The sequence below is a fragment of the Aedes aegypti genome, chromosome 1 (genome assembly GCF_002204515.2).
Source record: "Aedes aegypti strain LVP_AGWG chromosome 1, AaegL5.0 Primary Assembly, whole genome shotgun sequence".
In the NCBI taxonomy this organism is placed as follows: domain Eukaryota; kingdom Metazoa; phylum Arthropoda; class Insecta; order Diptera; family Culicidae; genus Aedes; species Aedes aegypti.
Window position 1 is genome coordinate 276,413,724 of NC_035107.1, and position 20,538 is coordinate 276,434,261.

Genomic DNA, 20,538 nt, shown 5'->3' on the forward strand with positions numbered 1-20,538 from the left:
GAAAGAGACCGAAGAGCGAAGGAGCTATGGAAGGCTTTCGTGCCTGGAGAATCGTCTGAGGAAGAATACCAAGCTTGACGCCAAAGTTCGCACCATGGTACATCGTCGGAGCTGATAGCATTCGACTGCAATAAGGCTACTGTATTCAACCCAAGGAAGAAGTTTCGTCTGATGTGGGACGCCAGAGCCAGTGTGAACTCGAAGTTGCTAAAGGGTCCGGTCATGCTTACTGTCCTGCCGGCGGTGATATGCAATTTTCGAGAACGAGAAAAAGACAAGCGAGTGCAAGTGCAGAGGTTCTTGTTCCGGAACCATCCGTCGGAGAAGTCGACGGTGTACGTGTTGGACGTGGCGACGTTCGGTCCTACGGTTCAGTTCGCCGTGCTCCGCGCAATACGTAAAGAACCAGACTGCACGGATAAAAATCTGATTCCCTAATCATTTACAAGATTTACAAGTCATAAAATTCATAATTTGAAAAGCTCATGATACCAGGTCCACAAATTATGGTTCCTGGAGTCATAATCATGATTCCTCATAAGCGTAACATCCAGAGTGGCAATAAACGGGTTGCTTTGCATCATTTCATTTGTTTCGATCACCTTCTTTTCAACATGTTAAAGTGATAGTGTGGTATGGTACGGATCTCTCAAACAGAAGGTTCTAGGTCGAATCTTGCTATAGCTATTTTTTTTATATTTTTTTTAAAATATTATCGATCATAAACGGAAGCGCGACTCATGATTTTAGGCATGTGATTCATGATTCCGAGCAATCCGTAACCAAAACATAACGCGTGTGTTGCGTTACGGCAATCTGACTCATGATATCATGAGTCCAAATCATGGTGTATTTTCATAAGCTGAAAACATTCTGAAATCATGATATCATGAGTCATAATCTTGTTTTTGGATTCTGATTTCTACCCGTGCAAGAGGCAGTATTAGGAACAAGTCTAGCGAACTCCGTAAGAGAGATCCTTTCGCTAAAAGTAAAGCAGCACTTTACTTATGTGGTCTGATTCGTGGACAGTATTGTCATGGATCCACTCTGACTACTGTTGGTACAAACAGGCTTTCCGAGTGGCGTTAGGTGCCGACGAATTTCAACGTGGCTGACGCGTTGACGAAGTGGGAGAAAACGGTTGGTTTCGTGCATAACAGCTCCTCTACCAGAGATCGTAACACCGAATACTTCCGAGGAAATCCGGGCGCGCCTGCAATTTCACAATGTTTCGATGACCGAGACTATAATAGACCCGCTGCGGTTTTCGAAATGGAAGAACCAGCGACAGTAACGTGCATCTACAGGTTCGTATCGAACTGTAGAAGAAGGCGAGATGGGTTGGAGGTCGAGACTGTTCCGGATTCAACAAGTATCAGGAAGTTAGTGGAGAATAACGTGCGGTCAATCCCCGTGTCATTGAAGCGTGAAGAGTACCAGAAGGCGGAGGCGTATCTCTGAAGGTCGGCTCAAGCCGATTGTCTTGGAGATGAGATCTGGACGATAATGAAGAACCAGTAGCAAGCGTGCTGGCAGTAGTACCCAGTGGAGAGGTCCAGTAGCCTCTACACCTTGGAGTCTCTTCCTGGATGCTGAACCAGTAACAGACAAGTTGGTTGAATTCTAACATCAGCAAGTGTTCGGTAAAAATAACTGGGTTTTGGAACTACCGAAAAAGTCAGTAAACTAAAAATAAATGTCAAAAATCGAAAAACAGAGATTTTTCACTGAAATTTTTCAGAGAGCTTTTTTTTATATCATATAGGGTCGGTGTTCCCTTAGGGGACGGTCCCCTATAGTCGCACTAGTAGCTTTTTACGGCCGTTTCGCTGGTAATCGTAGCAAAATAATTTTTGACATGAAGATCAGTAGCTATTTATCTAAGTACCATTGACACACAGCTCGATTTTGTTCAAAAAATGATCGAAATAAATAGTTTTGCTTAAAATTTTAGCTCCCTTGCACCTATAGTTAACCTATTGTTCCTATAGTAGCACTACTAAGAGAAACTATTTTGTTATTATACAAAATAGTTGATAAATTAGGAACTTTTTTACATCAATCGAACGCTTTTGATCCAGACTTCAAAGGAAAAATATAAAAGTTTTGTAAAAATACGGTTTTGATTTGTGTTTTGCCTATTCCGTGAGGCTAGTGCTACTATAGGAACAGAAATTAGGAATAGTGCTACTATAGGCACATGTGTTCCTATAGTGGCACAAGCGATAATAAATACAAAAGCATGAGTTTTCTTATGTTTCATAATTTTTCCACAAAGCCAAGATAAAAAGCTTTCAGATGATTGTAATTGTAATTGTAATTGCTCAATCCACACCCTGGCAGACAATTATCCGCCCATCTAGACACGGGCTGGGTGAGGACCTACCAAGCCTCCCCCGTTAACATGTCCTATACCGTTTAGCACACCGGGATCTTCCACAAGCAGGCGCCGGAATTAAAGCGGTCCCACAAGCTTCAGATACATTAAATAGATATAGTCCCTCTGGCACTAAACCGAATGGCGCCCTCCGCTTCACCACTAGTACTGCTTCCCCACACGCCAAGCACAATATCGAAAGTAGTGCGTTGTATAGCAAATACAGTACACCACCTCCGACACTATGCCAAATGTACAGGAAAAACAGCACCAGTAAGAAAGCGGAAGGCGCACCACTCGGTTCAGTGCCAGAAGGACTATAAGTATAACGAAGAAGAAACGAAAAGATAGTAGAGTTGGTTCGGTTATTTGATTGCTGAAACGAAAAAAACAGAAAAAAACAGAAACAAAGTGTTAACATTAAAACGGGGTTTTATAATTGATAAATGTATCGATAGTTTCTCATCTGTTACGTTTCCTTATCGTAGCACTGTCGATTTTTTCCATCTCCAGGGTGTTCGTCTCCGCTCGAGCAATGAGGACCATGATGAAATGAGAATATAAAAACGTGAGCATTAGTGTTGATCTAGTAATAGATTAATTTAAACTGCTTTTCATGTGCTAAGTAACTTGTAAACTCCTACTCAATTATGTTTTGTTGGCCTACACGTTTTATTTAGATACAATTTTTATTTAGAAAACTATTTGGATCCGAGATTTTAGGTGCAGATTGAGCATGTTTGATAAAACAAGCATCCTGTTTTCAGTTGAAGAATGTTCAAGAAGTTGATGATTCTGTTATTTATACTGGCTACATACAAGAATTCACTATTGATGTAATATATGGATATTGAAAGTACCAACGCGCGATTATAATACTTCAGTTTTCGTGCTGTTGTATTGGTGTAAGTAGTGGGAAACCAATCAGTTTGGTGATTCTAACGGTAACAAATAGCAAGACGAAAGGAAAGTTGATAATCTATCATCATTATGATTTCAGTCCTAATTTCATGATCCGTTTAATAAATTCCGCGTATGATTCGGCAATTTTAACAATTTATACATGTGTATTCGAATAAAACAGACTACGGGCATTTTTTACCTGTTGCAAGGTTCCTAAGTGATCAGATATTTATCATTTTCTACAGCCTAATTTAATAATACCTACATTGGGTTGTAACAAAAATTTGATCTTGGGATGTTGATTTGCCTCCTAATCATAGTTTCGACAATAGTCACATGCTTACTATCCCTTATGGCAGTGTTGTTGATTCTATTGTCTATCGCTCATCAGTTTCGCGCCACCCGGCAGGGACTTGGTCCTATGTACCCAATACTCTGCTGTGTCTTAACTTCACGCAATACATTCTGTAGATGTGTGATACAGTTTGCGGAATATTGCGATTTATCACTTCGTTCAGATGGAAAATTCTGTTATGGTACCATATTCACATATCAGATAACTCCCACCTGGAACGATGTAATACATCGGAGACATGTAGATTCAGATGTATGTAGACGATCTATGCCTAGTTCGGCTCTGATCGACAGGCAATCAGTGTATTCAGTTTTTCAACTAGCTTGAAGCGATGAACGTATCAAGACAAGCTCTCCACTATATCTGCTAGCAATCACCGGTCGTCGATAGACATTTCGGTTCTTTTCTGCTAAAGAAAGACCCGATTGTATGCCAAAGACTATGGCTCATGCTTTTCAATACAGCTGGAAAAACAAGAACTACACCCAGCACCAAATAGTACGTAACTATGAGGCGGACCGGAAGGTTTGATAAGCAATCCCCACCAAGATAAAAAGCTTTCAGATGATCTAAAAATATTATTTTATTTTTCGATTTTATACGAATATTTGTTCTTAGCTATGCGGCTATTGGTACATCGACCCTATCGATAAAAAATAAAACATGGTGAAATTTGCTTTTCAATTACCCGTGGCGACAGTTTTTATTTTTCTGACTTTATCGGTAGTTCCAAAATCCAGTAAAATTTTACCGACCCCAGTAATTTAATCTAAGTGTGTAGCACACAGGAACGCAGAAACTGTCGTCAACGAGATTCGGCAGCGTTTCTACATCCAGAACCTACGAACAGAAGTGAATAGAATTGGGTAAGCCTGCGTCTGGTGTAAGTGTTGGCTAAGGAATCCGAGAATGGCTCCACTGCCGGAGTCACGCGTCAAGCCGAATTTACCACCATTTAGTCATACTGGCGTGGACTACTGCGGGCCGGTGACAGTTACGGTAGGCTGGAGATTGGAGAAGCAGTACATCTGACTCATCACATGTCTGACGACGAGGGCTGTTCACCTTGAGATCGCTCATAGCCTGACACTGAGGTAAATGCAGTATCGAAATACATAGTAATCCCTTATGCAAATTTGTCACAAGAAATTTGTCTTATGGAATTCGGAAACAAAAAAAAAAAAATTGCGGCAACCTGGAATCGAACCAAAACCTTGCGATCGATAGGCCTGGGCGTACACCACACGCCTATCTACGCCTTGATGTGAAGTGGTGCAGAAACGATACATAAAGCGTTCGTATTGCAATGATCGTTCTATCCTTCATAAAACAAAATTTATGAATTTCGATACGACTGCATGACGACTCAAGCGTGTTTGATGGCCATACGACGATTTGCGTTACAGTTAAAGTTCCGAGAGAAGCCTACGCAGCTGTGCAAACAGAAGCTTTCAGGTTTTGGAAGAGAAGTTCTACAGCTTCTGGATCTACAAGTTATCCGTTAAAAAATCAATATCGAGCTTCTTAGGTCTTTGGGAAGGGCATTTTACGATTGAGCTTTCGATGTATTATTACAGGGAAACACATAGGTGGCATCCACAAATTACGTAACGCTCGAAGGTGGGGGTAGGTGGTCAGCTTGAGCGTTACGACCCATACAAAAAAAAAAAACTTCCATACAAAAAGCGTTAAGGAGGGGGGGGGGGGCGTTAAAAAATTTCCAATTTTAGCGTTACGTAATAAATGAACGCTGCCATAAAAGGAATATTTTGAAATTTGTTCAGGTGTTCTTCATTGGAATTCTTCAAAAAATTGTCAACAATATTTTAAGTCTAGATATTACTTCAGGAACTGTACGAAAGATTTTTTATGATGCCGAGGAACGTGTTTGTGGAGTCAGTTTATTAAAGCTATTTTAAGTAAATACCACCCCAAATAATAATTTCAGAATAAGCCTATGCACAGCTTTCAAATGATGCAGATGCTGCCAAACAGGTCGTTTTGGTGCATCATTTGTAATTGAAACTTTTGTAACTCGTTCCCTCTGATGGATAACCTGGCTACGAAAATCATATTGACCTTATTATAACCATCTCAGAGAGAGAGGAATCGCAACACAAAAAATCAAACCTTTCCAAAACACAAGCCCCTTCAAAACCAGCATATGAAATCGAACTACATGTTCAATGCTTTAATCTTCTCCAATCACCTTCTCAGCAGTTCGTCTTGAGAGGTCTGATATATTAGTACAGCAACTGACAGACTGTACTGCATTTTCCTCAACCACACATAACATGCGAGTCCATTCCAGCATCTTTCGCAGTGACCACCTCCCTCAGGTTGCTCTATTTGGGCAACCGATTTTGATTTCACAAATTGAATCTCTGTACCTACCAGTCCAGTGTTGGAAAAGCTGTGCCCAATCATGTACCCTGTCTCACCGTGCACGATTACCGGTACTGGTCAATACAGTTACAGTTCGAAGCTGCTTACCGGAATGGGAGAAATTCCGTAACATTACAGATAGCAGACCTGAAAAACGTCGGAGGGTCTTTCCGATCAATGTTAGCCCGCTTTACGGTACCTTCGAAGAGTTGTGCATGTGAGCAAATGTGCGTAAATCGGATATGCTTAGCCGAAGGCTATCTGTTCTATTTTTGACGTGGAACTACGTCTTTCTTCTCTATACAGGAGTGAAATTGGAATTTCAAAACCAAGAGCGTAACGTTGGCATGAAATATTTTAAACGCTTATAACTTTTTGCTGGTTTAACGAAATTCCTTGATTAGCACCTCAATCGAAGGACAAGACATCAAAAGGTTCATGTCGTTCAATTACTGGCCCACATACCCACAAAGTTTAATAACTGTTTTAAAAGAGAACGTTGATTTCAAGCAAATCTATAAATAGGGGTGCTAGAGAAAAGTTGACGTCATTTGCTTTTCACTACCCGATTGGCTCGCATCTCAACAGGCATCAGATCGGCTTGCTCTGACCGGACGCGCTTCTCAGGCACAGACATAGATAGCGAAGGACGCCCCCGTTTGCCTTGCTTCGCTCAAATCAAACTGTCGAGCGAGCGAGAGAAGATGCCGTTCGAAGCCAAAGCCATCACCGCTGCCGCCGCCAAGAAGAAGAAGAGGAAGCAGTCCACAGGAGAATTTGCGGTCGAACTGTGAACACGGTCGTGCGAGTCATTGTTGCTTTGTGGTTCACCGCTTGTTTGCGTTCACCCAGCCATCTTCATCGCCGCCGCAAATTTCATCGGCCGAGGAGCTGTTGACCTGCGCTTCAAGATTTAGACTCGTGATAAAATCATTAAGAATTCAAGAGAGAGCAAAGTTTCCAGATTTCGACTTAAGCCCGGTAATCCACTACCCGTTGCTGTTGTGCGCCATCCACGCCAGGTAACATTTAGCTGGTTCGTCGTATAAGCAAATAACTTGCTCAAATTTATACATTTGAGTTGAGGATTCTCCGTTTGACCATGACAATCAACTGATAACATCCCGCAGTGTTATTTATCTGTAAGAGCTTCGAAGCTAACAATGCCATCGGCCCTTTTCAGGGCCATCAAATTAGTGGAAAAGAGTTAAAAGAGAAATATTTACGACTTTATTTATGGCTTCTTATATTCCGAAATCAGTTTCACAGCTTCATACAAAATTTCATTTGTCATGAATAATTTATGACTCAACAATTTAAGACTGTATTCGCGGGCGCTGCTGCAGTGCCGTCGGGGTGAGTGCTCAACATTTCACAACGATTGTAAAATAGAGTGGCGTTTCCAACAGCGTTTTTGATGTTTCATATTTTATGGGATCACTTTGACTAGGAAAATTATTACTTGTAACAAAATTGCGACATATTTAGAATGCTTTTGAAAAGACATTCTCATTGAACATTTGTAATAATTTTGGCACCCATGGATCAGAAATTTACTTTCATAATGAAGAAAACTATTGATTATCAATAGCTCGCAATGAATATTTAGTTAATTCAGGGTTGGGAAAAAAACAGAAATTCACTCTACAGTAGTCAAACAAAACCAATCACAGTCAGCGAAGCCAGTGAAACTCACACCTATCGCTGCTGTAGGCAAAGAGCCTTGAAAATTGCAAAACACCCGTTGCTAAGGGCAACCCAAAATTACTGTAGAAAAAATGTTCTATTTCCCGCTGCATTTCCCGCATTTAGAGCCTTCAATGACACTACTGATTTAGAGAAATTCATGTACCCAATATAGGCTACTTGATGAGATTCACGATTTTAAACTACTGTAGTGAGAGAGCCACGTGATTTTCGCGAAATTCAAGCCTACTACTATAACCATTCCCAGCTCTGAGTTAATTTCAACCCTTCCTACAGTTCACCAATTTCTCACGAATTAGCATTCTAAGTAATTTTCAAGTAATTCTAAGCCCAACACATTATTGGCACATACCCATTTCCCAGATTGGTCGATCAGAAAGCGAAGAGCACAAAGGGAAGGAGCATCATCTGCTATTCTAAGATTATAAAACATGCTGCCTTTGTCGGATTACGTTTCATTCCATTTCCGCTTTCGAGCTGGTAAGAGCTCCTCCGAACTTGTTTAGCGAGAAGTACCTCGCTGCTAGAAACCTACTGAGCTGTTAACCTGCAAGCTGTCAAATTCCAGAAAAAAAGATTGAGCTACGTTTCCAGATTTCATCTTAATCCCTGTGATCCGCTACGCTGTTGCTGTTGTAAACCCATGAAATATTCAGCTGGTTTGTCGTATAAATAGAGAACTTATTCACATATACACTTTTGTTGGGGTTTCCCTGTTTAACCATGGCAATCAACTGATAACATCCCGTAGTGCTATTCATCTGTGACAGCATACAAGCTCAATCGGCCCTTTTGAGGGTCGTCAAACGTTCTTAAAAGGGTTTATAGAATAATATTTCCTGATTTATCTATCATGATCTTAATCTAGCGGTATTGTACAAAACTTGATTTGGTTCACATAATTTAGCCCTCATAATCTCATGAAATTTGAGAATTTACTCGTGGACGCCGCTACAGTGCCGTCGCACCGTAATAACATTATAGTACTCAACATTGTATGGCATTTCTAACAGCATCGTTGATTTATCATATAATTCCCCCATTATATGATAAATCAACTACCTAAATTCTCGAGTAAGGAAATCGGGAAATTTTTAAAAATTGCAACAGATTTTAAATACTGTTCACTTAACTGATTCTTGGCCAGTTGTAATAATCATCTATTGATCTGAAATTATTCTACATGTTAGTTTTAATGAAGAAATCCATTGAAAATGTCTTATTATATAAAGCAGAGCATTCATATTAACGCTTGTATTGGGTTTAAAATTCCGATTTCCATAACTTTTACGAATCGGAATATTTATCAGAAATATTTAAACTTTGCTCGAAGGCAAAACATTCGTATTTTTGCATTTATTGTAAACTATTGAAAGAATGTTTTATTGTCCATCCGAACGCGTCCATGAATTTTCAAAGATATATGAATCTCTAACCAAGACATCAACTTCATATACCTTATGCCCCAGATTAGTTGATCAGAAGAAGGCGAAGAATAAGAAAGGGAGGAACATCGTCTGCTATTCAAATTGTGTAAAACATTTTACTTTCGATTGATCCGGTTCATTTCGTTCAAACTTTCGAGCTATTAAGAGCTCCTCGTGATAGTCGCAGCATCGGTACAGTTAAGATACAATCCCGTTAGGCATCACTACAAGAAGCCTCATGATCGGCTGATCTGAAGAGCTGCCAATCTTAGGGTATGTGGAATTGCTCAAGATTGACAGATCAGCAAGCGAAGAAATAGGCTAAATAGGAAATAAGCTATATGAAATTGATGCCTTGGCAAGGGATCAACAAGATGAGCAGTATGCTGTTATTACATCCCGACGGCACTGCAGCAGCGTCCTCAGAAACATCATCAAATTATCGTATTATCTATTATTCGTAATAAATCAGATATTGTATGATGCTGCGAAATGAATTAAGAGATTATAGCAAGTATGTGGTAAACATATTAGGAAATATTGCGCAAACAACTCTTTAGAACACATTTGTTGGCTCTGAGAAGGGCCGACTGAATTGTTGAATTTGAGTCAAACGGACACATTGATTGATTGGCGCACTGGTTGACATCCTCCTCGCCCGATGAGGTTTGCGGTGGCGGCTTCTTCGGGGTCTTCTTTATCACGGCGGTCTTTGCAACATGACGGGGTTTTGCTTAGGAATTGCCTTCTTTTTCTCATCCTTCCTCTCGGATGTCAGTCACAATCACAGTTTAGGACTGCGATGACGGTCACAACCATCTCATTCTCCTGTGGACTGCTTCCTCTTCTTCTTCTTCTTCTTGGCGGCGGCAACGGTGATGGCTATGGCTTCGGACGGCATCTTCTCTCTCTCGTACGACAGTTTGATTTGAGCGAAGCACGGCAAACGGAGGGTCCTTCGCTATCGATGTTTGTGCCTGAGAAGCACGCCCGGTCAGATCTGTTGTCTGCTGAGATGCGATCCAAGCGGAGAATGAAAAGCAAATGACGTCAATTTTTCTCTAGCTCCCCTATTTATAAATTTGCTTGAAATCAACGTTCTCTTTTAAAACAGTTATTAAATTATTGGGGCAGGTAAGAAACAGTATGATACGCATTATACCGATTTACCCTAGGTGGGATTCAGTTAGTTAACGACATGACCTTGCCTTGTGTTTCGATTGAGGTGTTAATCAAGGAATTTCGTTAGGTCAGCAAAAAGTTATAAGAGTTTCAAATATTTCATGCCAACGTAACGATCTTGGTTTTGCAATTCCAATTTCACTTCTGTATAGAGAATTATTATTTTAGTATCACTGTTGTAAAAGTCTGACGTAGAATTGATCGAAGTTGTGTCCATAGTAGTTCTACGTCAACCCCGCGGTAATGTAACAGGCATTACCCACTCAAATTTTGTTGCTTCATATTTTCCTAGGCGATTTGGGTGCAGTTCTGCCCTAGCATGCGAGAGTGATGGAAACTAATGAAAACTGTTGAATAATGTAACGAAACCAATCATTCGAAGCCTTGTAAAAGGTCAGCCTAAAGCTGAGTTGAGTACCCTGTGGTTGGCATATTTCGTATTCCCTTCCAATTTTTCTTGTTTGGTCGGCGTCGTATTCGGTTAGGCTTACTTTTCGGTGCATGGTTTGTGACTAGGGGACAAGTCGTCCTACAGTAGTCAATATTGGCCTTATCAGTATGCCTGGTTGGATTGCACTTTGTCGAAAATCAATTAGAGAAAATGTTTTTGGGAAAGGGCCCGGAACAGAGTTTTGCATTCTGATTCAATAATCAAAGCTGGAAATTGGTTAGAACCGATTGCAGAAAGATTATAGATTCTTGTTTGGTGTGGGTGTGTGTTCTGGGATGATAGATACTTGGAAAATGACCGGTTAAAGGATTAGAAAGTAATTCCTACCTCAGCTGACTCTCCCATCCGAACTCTTGGGCGTCCAGAATGCTATCCCGAACGAATCCCTCGATGATGTCTCTTGCATGCACGTCGATTGTGGCAATGGTTTTAAATTTCAGTCGGTCATTCGGCGACAGATCGGCTCGTACTGCAGGAAGAGAAAATGAATATTAGACGCTCGCATCGAAAGCTTGTGATACCCGATGTTACCTTTCACAACCAGATCATCAAGTTGTCGATTCTGTGCTTCCAAGTACTCCTTCATGGCCCGTTTGTTACCTTTTTTAACCTTGGCAAAAACCTCCTCCACTTCGGCGGTCCACCAAACCTGGTTGGCAGCCAAGCACACCATCCCCTGGTACAGCATGATCCAATCCGGTCTGCAACACAAGAATACAGTTTTAGGTAAAATTATAAAAAAATGTCAATAAAAATCACTTTAGTGGAACCGTTACAGCTTGTGAAAACATGATTCGAAGTCCTCTAAACTCGACCATTTTATATCGAAAATCGAGAAAGTTGCAAATGTGTTGTCCAATACTGTACGTGAAAACTTTCCCACTTTGAACCACATGGCAAACTTTGTTCCCCTCGAATCAATCCCGCAGCTAATGAGCCGCTCCCCCTAACATCCCCGACCATCATCTTACCTGGGTCGTTCCCGATCCTTGCCGTAGTCGAAGATGGCCTTCTTGCTGATGAAGCGATTGGTGGCTCGCATTTCGGTCAGCACATCGGTCATCCAGCTTTCGACGCGCTCCTGCACCGTAACTGTTCCGGTGCCGTGGTCATAAAGCATGAAATTACATAACGAATGGAAAGACATTAAAACTTTTCCCACCATCCTCATCGGGTGTATCGAGAATCCACCAGTAGGATCGCGGACTTTGTTTGCTGACCGGTGGAGGTGGAAGGCAATACGTCGCAGTGGTTCCCACGACCAGCCAGACTACTGCGTAAAAATAAGTTTTAAAATCTAGGCATTTATTAAATTTTTAACACTTTTGAAAGCTTCCAGCTTCTGGATGAGATGCTTTCCAGATTCTGGAAGAGAAGCTTTCCATCTTCTGGAAGAGACGCTTTCCAGTGTTTGGAAGAGAAGCTTTCTAGCTTCCGGAAGAGAAGCTTTCCAGCTTCTGGAAGAGAAGCTTTCCAGCTTCTGGAAGAGAAACTTCCCAGCTTCTGAAAGAGAACCTTTCCATCTTCTGGAAGAGAAGCTTTCCAGCTTCTGGAAGAGAAGCTTTCCATCTTCTGGAAGAGAAGCTTTCCTGCTTCTGGAAGAGAGGCTTTCCAGCTTCTGGTAGAAAAGATTTCTCGCGGAACATTACTGAAGGACCTATGTACAAATGAGAGATTCTCTCCTCTCTCGCTCTCTTTCGATTATAACAGTGGAATAGTAAAGCTTTTGGGAAGTTTTTCACTACAGATCATAAGGCAGTTTCCTTGACTAGCGTTTCATACAAAAAACGCAACAGAAGAGGTTAAAGTGACTCAGTTATTGATCAAAGAGAAAGTAAACAAAGAGAGCCTCTCATTTGTACATAGGTCCTTTAGTAATGTTTCGCGAGATTTCCAAATTCTGACAAATGCTTTCCAGCTTCTGGAAGAGAAGCTTTCCAGTTCCTGCAAGAGAAGCTTTCCAGCTTCTGGAATAGAAGTTTTCTGACTTCTGAAAGAGAAGCTCTCTAGCTCTTGGAATAGAAGGTTTTGAAATAGAAGTTTTCCAACTTTTGGAAGAGAAAAGTTTCCAAATTCTGGAAAAAAGCTTTCCAGCTTCTGGAAGAGAAGCTTTCAAGTTAATGCAAGAGAAGCTTTTCAGCTTCTGGAAGAGAAGCTTTCCAGCTTCTGGAAGAGAAGCTTTCCAGCTGCTGGAAGAGAAGCTTTCCAGCTTCTGGAAGAGAAGCTTTCCAGCTTCTGGAAGAGAAGCTTTCCAGTTTCTGAAAGAGAAGCTTTCCAGCTTCTGGAAGGAAGCTTTCCAGCTTCTTGAGGAGAAGATTTCCAGCTTCTGAAAGAGAAGCTTTCCTGCTTCAGGAAGAGTAGGTTTCCAGCTACTTTTAGAAGAAAATTTCCATCTTCTGCAGAAGAAGATTTTCAGCTTCTGGAAGACAAACTTTCCAGCTTCTGAAACAGTAGCTTTCCAGCTCCTGGAGAAGAAACTTTCCAGCTTCTTGTAACGATGTGTCAAATATCGTTACTGGCTATACAAAGGTTATTATATAAGTTAATGGTGACACAAGGGTTATTGTATAACAGTCAGCCTATCTGCTAGTGGGAAACGGGCTATGATTGTGTTTGTGTTGGGATCAACAGTAGAGCGATGTGAAAACGGGGATTCGTGTGTAGGCTATTGACGGAGACAGACGTGTCTACGGAGCTCGCGGCGAACGAGTAGTTCAAGCACAGAAACGGCCCGTCGGATTTTACAATGGCTACGAGAAAAATCGGTAAGTCGAAAACTCGGCTTTGGAAAAACGGGGAATTTCTGCGAAATATTGGAGGAATATTTTTATTTGTAAAAGGAGGATGATATTTTCAACAATGGGAGGGAGGAAAAGTGAAAACGTTTATGGGAAAACAAATGGAGTGATGAAATGGAGAATAAACATAAGAATCACATGTCGCCATTTTGAAGGGCAGAGGGCTAGATCCGGATGTAGTGCAAGCATTGAAAAATTCAAAACGAAAGATTGCGGTTATGTTCAGAAAAATGTTGTGTGTAATGGATTGTTTTTGTTTTGTGTTTTTTTTTTTAAGAGAAGTGACTTCATGAACACATTTCGGAACTAAATCGAGGCAAATACCGAAGGGTGAATACAAACGACGGGAAACACAGTGTTTCTAGCTTAGTGGTGGAGCTGTTTCATGCAAGAAGTGCTGCGTGCGAAGTTATGCTTCGTGCAAAATAATGCTACATGAAATCGTTAGAGTCACTTCGTGCTGCGTGCAAGATTATGCTTCGTGCAAGATTATGTTTCGTATAATTTTCATGACAAAAGGTGCTACGTGCAAAGGAATGCTTCGTGCAAAGTTATGCTTCGTGCAAAGTAATGTTACGTTAAATTGACCGATTTGTTCGTGCTGCGTGCAAGATTATGCTTTGTGCATGAGATGCTTTGTGCAAGTTTATGCTTCGAGTAAGTGTGGAATACTACATACTGTATCCAAAATTATGAATGCTACGTGCAAAGTTACGTTTAGTGCCGTTGAATGCTGGGCTACTTTACTCCTTACGTTGCTATATTTAATTTTAAATTCGTTTTTAGTTTGGAAGGCTTAACTAACCAACAAGTTGTTTATCTATTTGTTTTAGATTCATCTGCGATGCCTCCGTTCAAAATCGGAGTAGATCCAAGGAACGATTGGATGAAATGGCGAAAAGCCTTTGATCGTTTTTTACGAGCTAATAAAATTGTTGATGATGAAGAGAAGTTTGAATTACTACTGGTTATCGGTGGTATAGAACTGCAGGAATATGACGACAAGATTACCAAATTTGAAGTGCAACATTTCCTTCCATCCGGTGAATCAGTTACTCTTCAGTATGACTCGGCAGTGACTTCACTGGAGAAGTATTTTGCTCCGCAACTGAATAAAAGATTTGAACGACATTTGTTTCGGGCAATGAAGCAGGATGACAATGAGCCATTCAATGAATTTGTGTTGAGATTGCAAGATCAGGCAAAACGTAGCGATTTCATCGACGTGGATGATATGGTTATTGATCAAGTTGTCGAAGGTTGCAAGTCAACCGAATTACGTAAGAAACTCTTGACCGATGATTTGACACTGAATGATGTTATGACACTCGGGAAAACAATTGAGGAAGTTCAGAAGCAATCAAAACAATACGAAAGGCCTAATTTGTCAACATATGAGAAACCATTGGTGCAACGTATAGTGGAAAAGCGCCCGGATAAGTATCCGAATGTAGGATCTGGAAGGCGATGCTACAATTGCAATCGTCCTGGTCACCTGGCCAAGGAAACCGAGAGATGCGCGGCAAGGAATGCAACTTGCCATAGTTGTGGGAGTAAAGGGCACTTCAAAGTGTGTTGCCGGAAAAGGAAACATGGAGACTCACAACAACGATCGGTACCGGCACCGAAACGTTCGATGGTACAAGCTTTTCACGACGAAAAAACACCCACAAAAGGCGTATTCACAGTGAATGATGGAGTCCACTTCAACGAGGTGTTGAAGTTGGAAGTAGGTGGTAGACTCGGGTTCGCCTGCCAATATCATGAGCAGCAAGAGTTACGCTTGGTTGAAACAGCAGGGAGCGAACATGCTCAACGAACGTCGTCCTAGGAATAATGAGACAAACTTGACACCTTTCGCTTCGAATCAAAAGATATTCTTCAGTGACGCGTTCGAAACAGAAATCAAAATTCCTGGTGATGAATCGGGAGTTTGGACGCACGTATTGGTGGCTCCCGATGGGCAGACGAACATATTAAGCAAAAGCACGGCGTTTGCATTAGGCGTTTTGAGGATTGGTTATAAAATTAACCAAATATCCAATTCCACCGAGTTAGCAGAGGAGTTTCCTAAAGTTCCAAATGTTCTGCTGAAAATCCAAGTCGATGAAAAAGTATCACCAGTTGTTCAAGTGGCCAGGCGACTACCTATGTCTATGGAAGCGGACGTCGAAGAAGCAATTCGTGAATTACTGGAGAAGAAGATAATAGAACGTGCTGAAGGATCGTTGACCTGGGTCTCACCTTTGGTACCTGTTCGAAAGGCGGAAGGAAAAATACGGCTATGTGTCGACATGCGAGCTGCAAACCAGGCGGTTAAAAGGGAAAATTACCCAATGCCCAACATCGATGCAGCGATGATGTCAATCACAAAGGTAGGTACAGATTTTTGTGAGTAAACAATCAAGTTTTGATTGGTTTGTTCATAAATAAAACAGATTGCACTTCGAGTTGGATGAAAGCAGCCGTGTAATAACTACGTTTGTAGCTCGTAGTGGGGTTTATCGATTCCGCAGATTAATGTTCGGCATCAAATCCGCGCCGGAATTGTTCCAAAGAGAGATGGAGAACTTATTCCGAGGTATGAAAGGGATAATTGTATACATGGACGATGTGTTAGTCCATGGAGCTACAGCAGAGGATCACGATGCTACGCTAGCACGTGTACTGCAAATTCTGAGGGATAGAAATATGCGAATCAACGAGCAAAAATCGGTGTTCTCGGTAACAGAGGTTGAATTTCTGGGATATTGCGTGGCAGATAAGGGAATTCGCCCCACCGACGATAGAGTCAAAGTGATTCTTGGCTTGCAAGCTCCAACATCAGTTAGTGAGCTAAGATCATTACTGGGATTGATCAATTTCGTTGGACGATTTGTTCCGAATCTCTCCGCTTTGACGTTTCACATGAGACAGCTCCTTACTAAAGACAGTCCTTTTGAATGGAACAAAGTTCATGAAGAGGAACTCGGGAAGGTCAAATCCATTTTGGGAAATAGTGAGTCACTTGGTTATTTCGATCCGGCAGATGATACCCAACTTGTAACAGACGCTAGTCCGTATGGGCTCGGTGCCATTTTGATTCAAATTAAGAATGGAATACCCAGAACAATATCTTGCATCTCCAGGAGTTTGGCAGTGCACGAAAAAAAGTATTGCCAAACCGAGAAAGAGTGTTTGGCAATAATTTGGGCAATGGAAAAACTCTTTGTATATCTGTATGGTATCAAATTTACGTTGATCACCGATTGCAAACCTCTCGAGTATCTGTTTAACAGAGTACAATCAAAGCCATCCGCTCGCATAGAACGATGGATTCTCAGACTACAAAGCTATGACTTTGTAGTCCGATATGAACCAGGTAAGAACAACATCGCGGATCCCTTGTCGAGAATGTCGCAAGGTCTCGAGGAATCAATCGATACTGTCGCTTGGCTTGCAGAGGAAATAAGGCCCTCGGCACTTTCAATTGAGGAGATCGAAACAGAAACCAAACGTGATGATAAACTCCAAGCCGTTAAGGATGCTATTTTCTCAAATAACTGGGATGCGGCCCCAGTGGAGTTTAGGACTACAACGATAAAAGACGATCTTACAACATATGGTGAGCTTATTCTACGTGGAGACCGTATCGTTATTCCGAAACAATTACAGGATAAAGTCGTTCAACTTGCTCATTCCGGCCACCAAGGTTGTACCGCTATGAAAGCACAATTGCGAGCAAAAGTGTGGTTTCCGTCAATGGATAAAGCAGTGGAGAGTTTTGTGCGTGGTTGCAAACCTTGTAAAATGACAGGGCTTCCGGACAGTCCAAATCCCATATTGCGACGTGTTCCATCGGAACCATGGCAAGATGTTGCGATTGATTTCAAGGAAGGTTTGTTAGGCGGCCTCTCACTACTAGTTGTAGTATGCTATACGACTAGGTTCATTCAGGTGGAGCCCATGAAACCAGCCACGTCCCAACGGGTAATAGCAGCATTACTGCGAATGTTCAGTGTTTTGGGTATTCCACGTTCAATAACAGCAGACAACGGCCCACAATTTAGGGCAATCGAATTTTCTCGTTTTTGTGTTTGTTACGGCATACACCTAAACTTATCAACGCCATATTGGCCCGAACAGAATGGTGCAGTTGAGCGTCAGATGCGTAACATCGGGAAAAGATTGAAAATTAGTGAAATCCAGGGCACAGACTGGCAAACTGATCTGTATGAATATCATGCAACGCCCCAAGAGACTACTGGCGTATCACCAGGAAAAATGATGCTGGGTCGCGAAATTAGAACACGCATTCCATCAATTCGTACGCCATACAGTTTGCAATGGAAGGAGTATCACAAAAAAAGAGCAGATGCACAACGTCATGCAAAAGAACATACGTTGGTGAGAGGAGATACTGTTCTAATGCGTAACTTGGATCCGGGAGCACTGGATTCCACGTTCAGAGGAGAAGAATTCGAAGTTATAAACGTCAATAACAACGCAGTTCAAGTGCGATCGACTGAGACGGATAGAGTCTACTTGCGGAACAGCTCTCATTTGAAGAAACTGGAGAAAGATCGAGAAATGAAATGTGATCAATCGCAAGCGAAGGATACTGAGGATGAGAGTTGTACATCAGTTGAGACTGCGGAAACGACATCAAACCATGATGAGGAGGAAAACATCGCCAATGAGCGATTCTCTCAACGTACGCGTAAACGACCAAGTAAGTTTCGTGACTATGTTGTTTAAGATGGAGACGTATTCATATGATTACTGATTGTTGGCTTGAAATACATAAAAATGTACTAAACAGCAGTGTTGTACACATTTTCTAAAAAAAAGGAGAGATGTAACGATGTGTCAAATATCGTTACTGGCTATACAAAGGTTATTATATAAGTTAATGGTGACACAAGGGTTATTGTATAACAGTCAGCCTATCTGCTAGTGGGAAACGGGCTATGATTGTGTTTGTGTTGGGATCAACAGTAGAGCGATGTGAAAACGGGGATTCGTGTGTAGGCTATTGACGGAGACAGACGTGTCTACGGAGCTCGCGGCGAACGAGTAGTTCAAGCACAGAAACGGCCCGTCGGATTTTACACTTCTGAAGAAGAAGCTTTCCAGCTTCTGAAAGAGAATTTTTCCAGCTTCTGGAAGAGAAGCTATCCAGTTTCTGGAAAAGAAGCATTCCAGTTTCTGGAAGAAAAGCTTTCCAGCTTCTGGAAAAGAACCTTTCTAATTTCTGGAAGAGAAGCTTTACCGCTTCTGGAAGAGAAGCTTTCCCGCTTCTGGAATAGAAGCTTTCCTGTTTCTGGAAGAGAAGTTTTCCAGCTTCTGGATGAGAAGCTTTCCAGCTTATAGAAAAAAAGCTTTCCAGCTTCTGGAAGAGAATCTTTCCAGCTTCTGGAAGAGGACTTTTACAGCTTCTGGATAAGAAGCTTCCCAGCTTGTGGAAGAGAAGCTATCCAGCTTCTGGAAGAGAAGCTTTTCAGCTTGTCGATGCTTCAGGAAGATAAGCTTTCCAGCTTCGTGGAGAGAAGCTTTCCAGCTTCGAGGAGAGAAGCCCTTAAGCTACTAGAATAGAAGCTTTCCAGCTACTGGAAGATAAGCTTTCCAGCTTCTCAAAAAAAGCATTCCCGCTCCTGGAAGAGAAGCTTTCCAGCTTCTGGAAGAGAAGCATTCCAGCTTCTGGAAGAGAAGCGGTCCAGCTTCTGGAAGAGGAGCTTTTCAGCTTGTAGAAGAGAAGCTTTCCAGCTTCATCACGTAATCGTTCATTATTTGTCGGGACTACTTTTCAAAAGATCCTATACCCAGCTTTCAGATTCTGCATCCTCTTAGTGCTCATATATGTATTCCGGGATCCTCTGCTCCCTACTATTTAATTTTCATTGACTTTAAAGGTTTGAGAATTAGATTTATATAAAATTCTTACTAACTTTCTGATGGATCCAACTCATTCCGAGGGGTTTGCGACCACCGTTAAAATACATGACTCAATACAAACAACCACGTCCGACGTCGTACTTGTTCGACATTCGACTAGCGCGCACAACTTGCCATTCCGAAGATCGTTATCGAAGCAATTGAAACATAAAGTTTGTCCTTTTTGCACTCTATAACCAGAAACCAATGAAGAGGCGGTATCCGGACGGCCAGATACACACGCAGCCGTCAACCAGCAGTCCCCCATTTTTTTCCGAACGTGATGTCATAAAACAAGATGCGCAAACTTTTCGTCCGGCTAGGGTTTCCATCAGGGAAACTCCGGTAGCTATGTGTTCCACCTCCACGGCAACTGGACACCCTCGCAGCGAGGTCGCGAATTTCACGTGCGTTCGTTTTATTCGCGATATCAAAATGGATACTTACCGTGCTGCTGGAATTCCATAACTTCGCCCTCGGCCGATATCATGGCGGTGACAATCGGCGTATCGGAATGATCTTTGGCGAATCGTAAAGATTTTATGTTGTCAAACATCTGTCGGGGAGAGACGAAGAAAAACCAATATCTGAGCTACAGTTCTGGGCAAAAATTTGGGGACAACTTTGAAAAACATAGAATAAGGTATGACAAAAGTTTGACCTGACTAGAATAATTTACATTTCCAGAAAAAAAATGAGCAGTGATTTTTGTTACAAATTAGGCATATAAGTCAGCATACAAGCCGATAGACTTCCATGCAAGTTTACTAAAATTGATAATAAGCATTTTTTAATGTTGAAACATTGAATCAATTTTTCGTCGAATGAGTATTTCTTGATTTAATTTTTTTATTCTATCGTTTTATTAGACATTTAATCTTGAGTTTTTGCGTATTTAAGTTAAAAAGTCCGAATTTTCCATATGAAACAAGCAATCTTGAATTTTGAAGAAACATTCATTCATACCATCATACAATTGACATTTAAAAAAAAATAACAACAGTGTTGCCAGAACATAATATATTTTGCAATTGAAA

General features: G+C 41.4%; 1 protein-coding gene across 1 annotated transcript in view; it reads right to left on the reverse strand.

Annotated features, from left to right (window-relative positions):
- The window catches only part of LOC110674134 (dynein heavy chain 10, axonemal), a 363,130-nt gene that overhangs the window by 95,306 nt on the left and 247,286 nt on the right, over positions 1-20,538 (reverse strand). Inside the window, exons 39-42 of the mRNA XM_021837893.1 lie at positions 19,949-20,057; positions 11,762-11,882; positions 11,322-11,491; positions 11,118-11,259 (exon numbers count right to left, since the gene is read on the reverse strand). Of these exons, the coding sequence (XP_021693585.1) occupies positions 11,118-11,259; positions 11,322-11,491; positions 11,762-11,882; positions 19,949-20,057 (542 nt within the window). The remainder of the gene's footprint in view (positions 1-11,117; positions 11,260-11,321; positions 11,492-11,761; positions 11,883-19,948; positions 20,058-20,538) is intronic.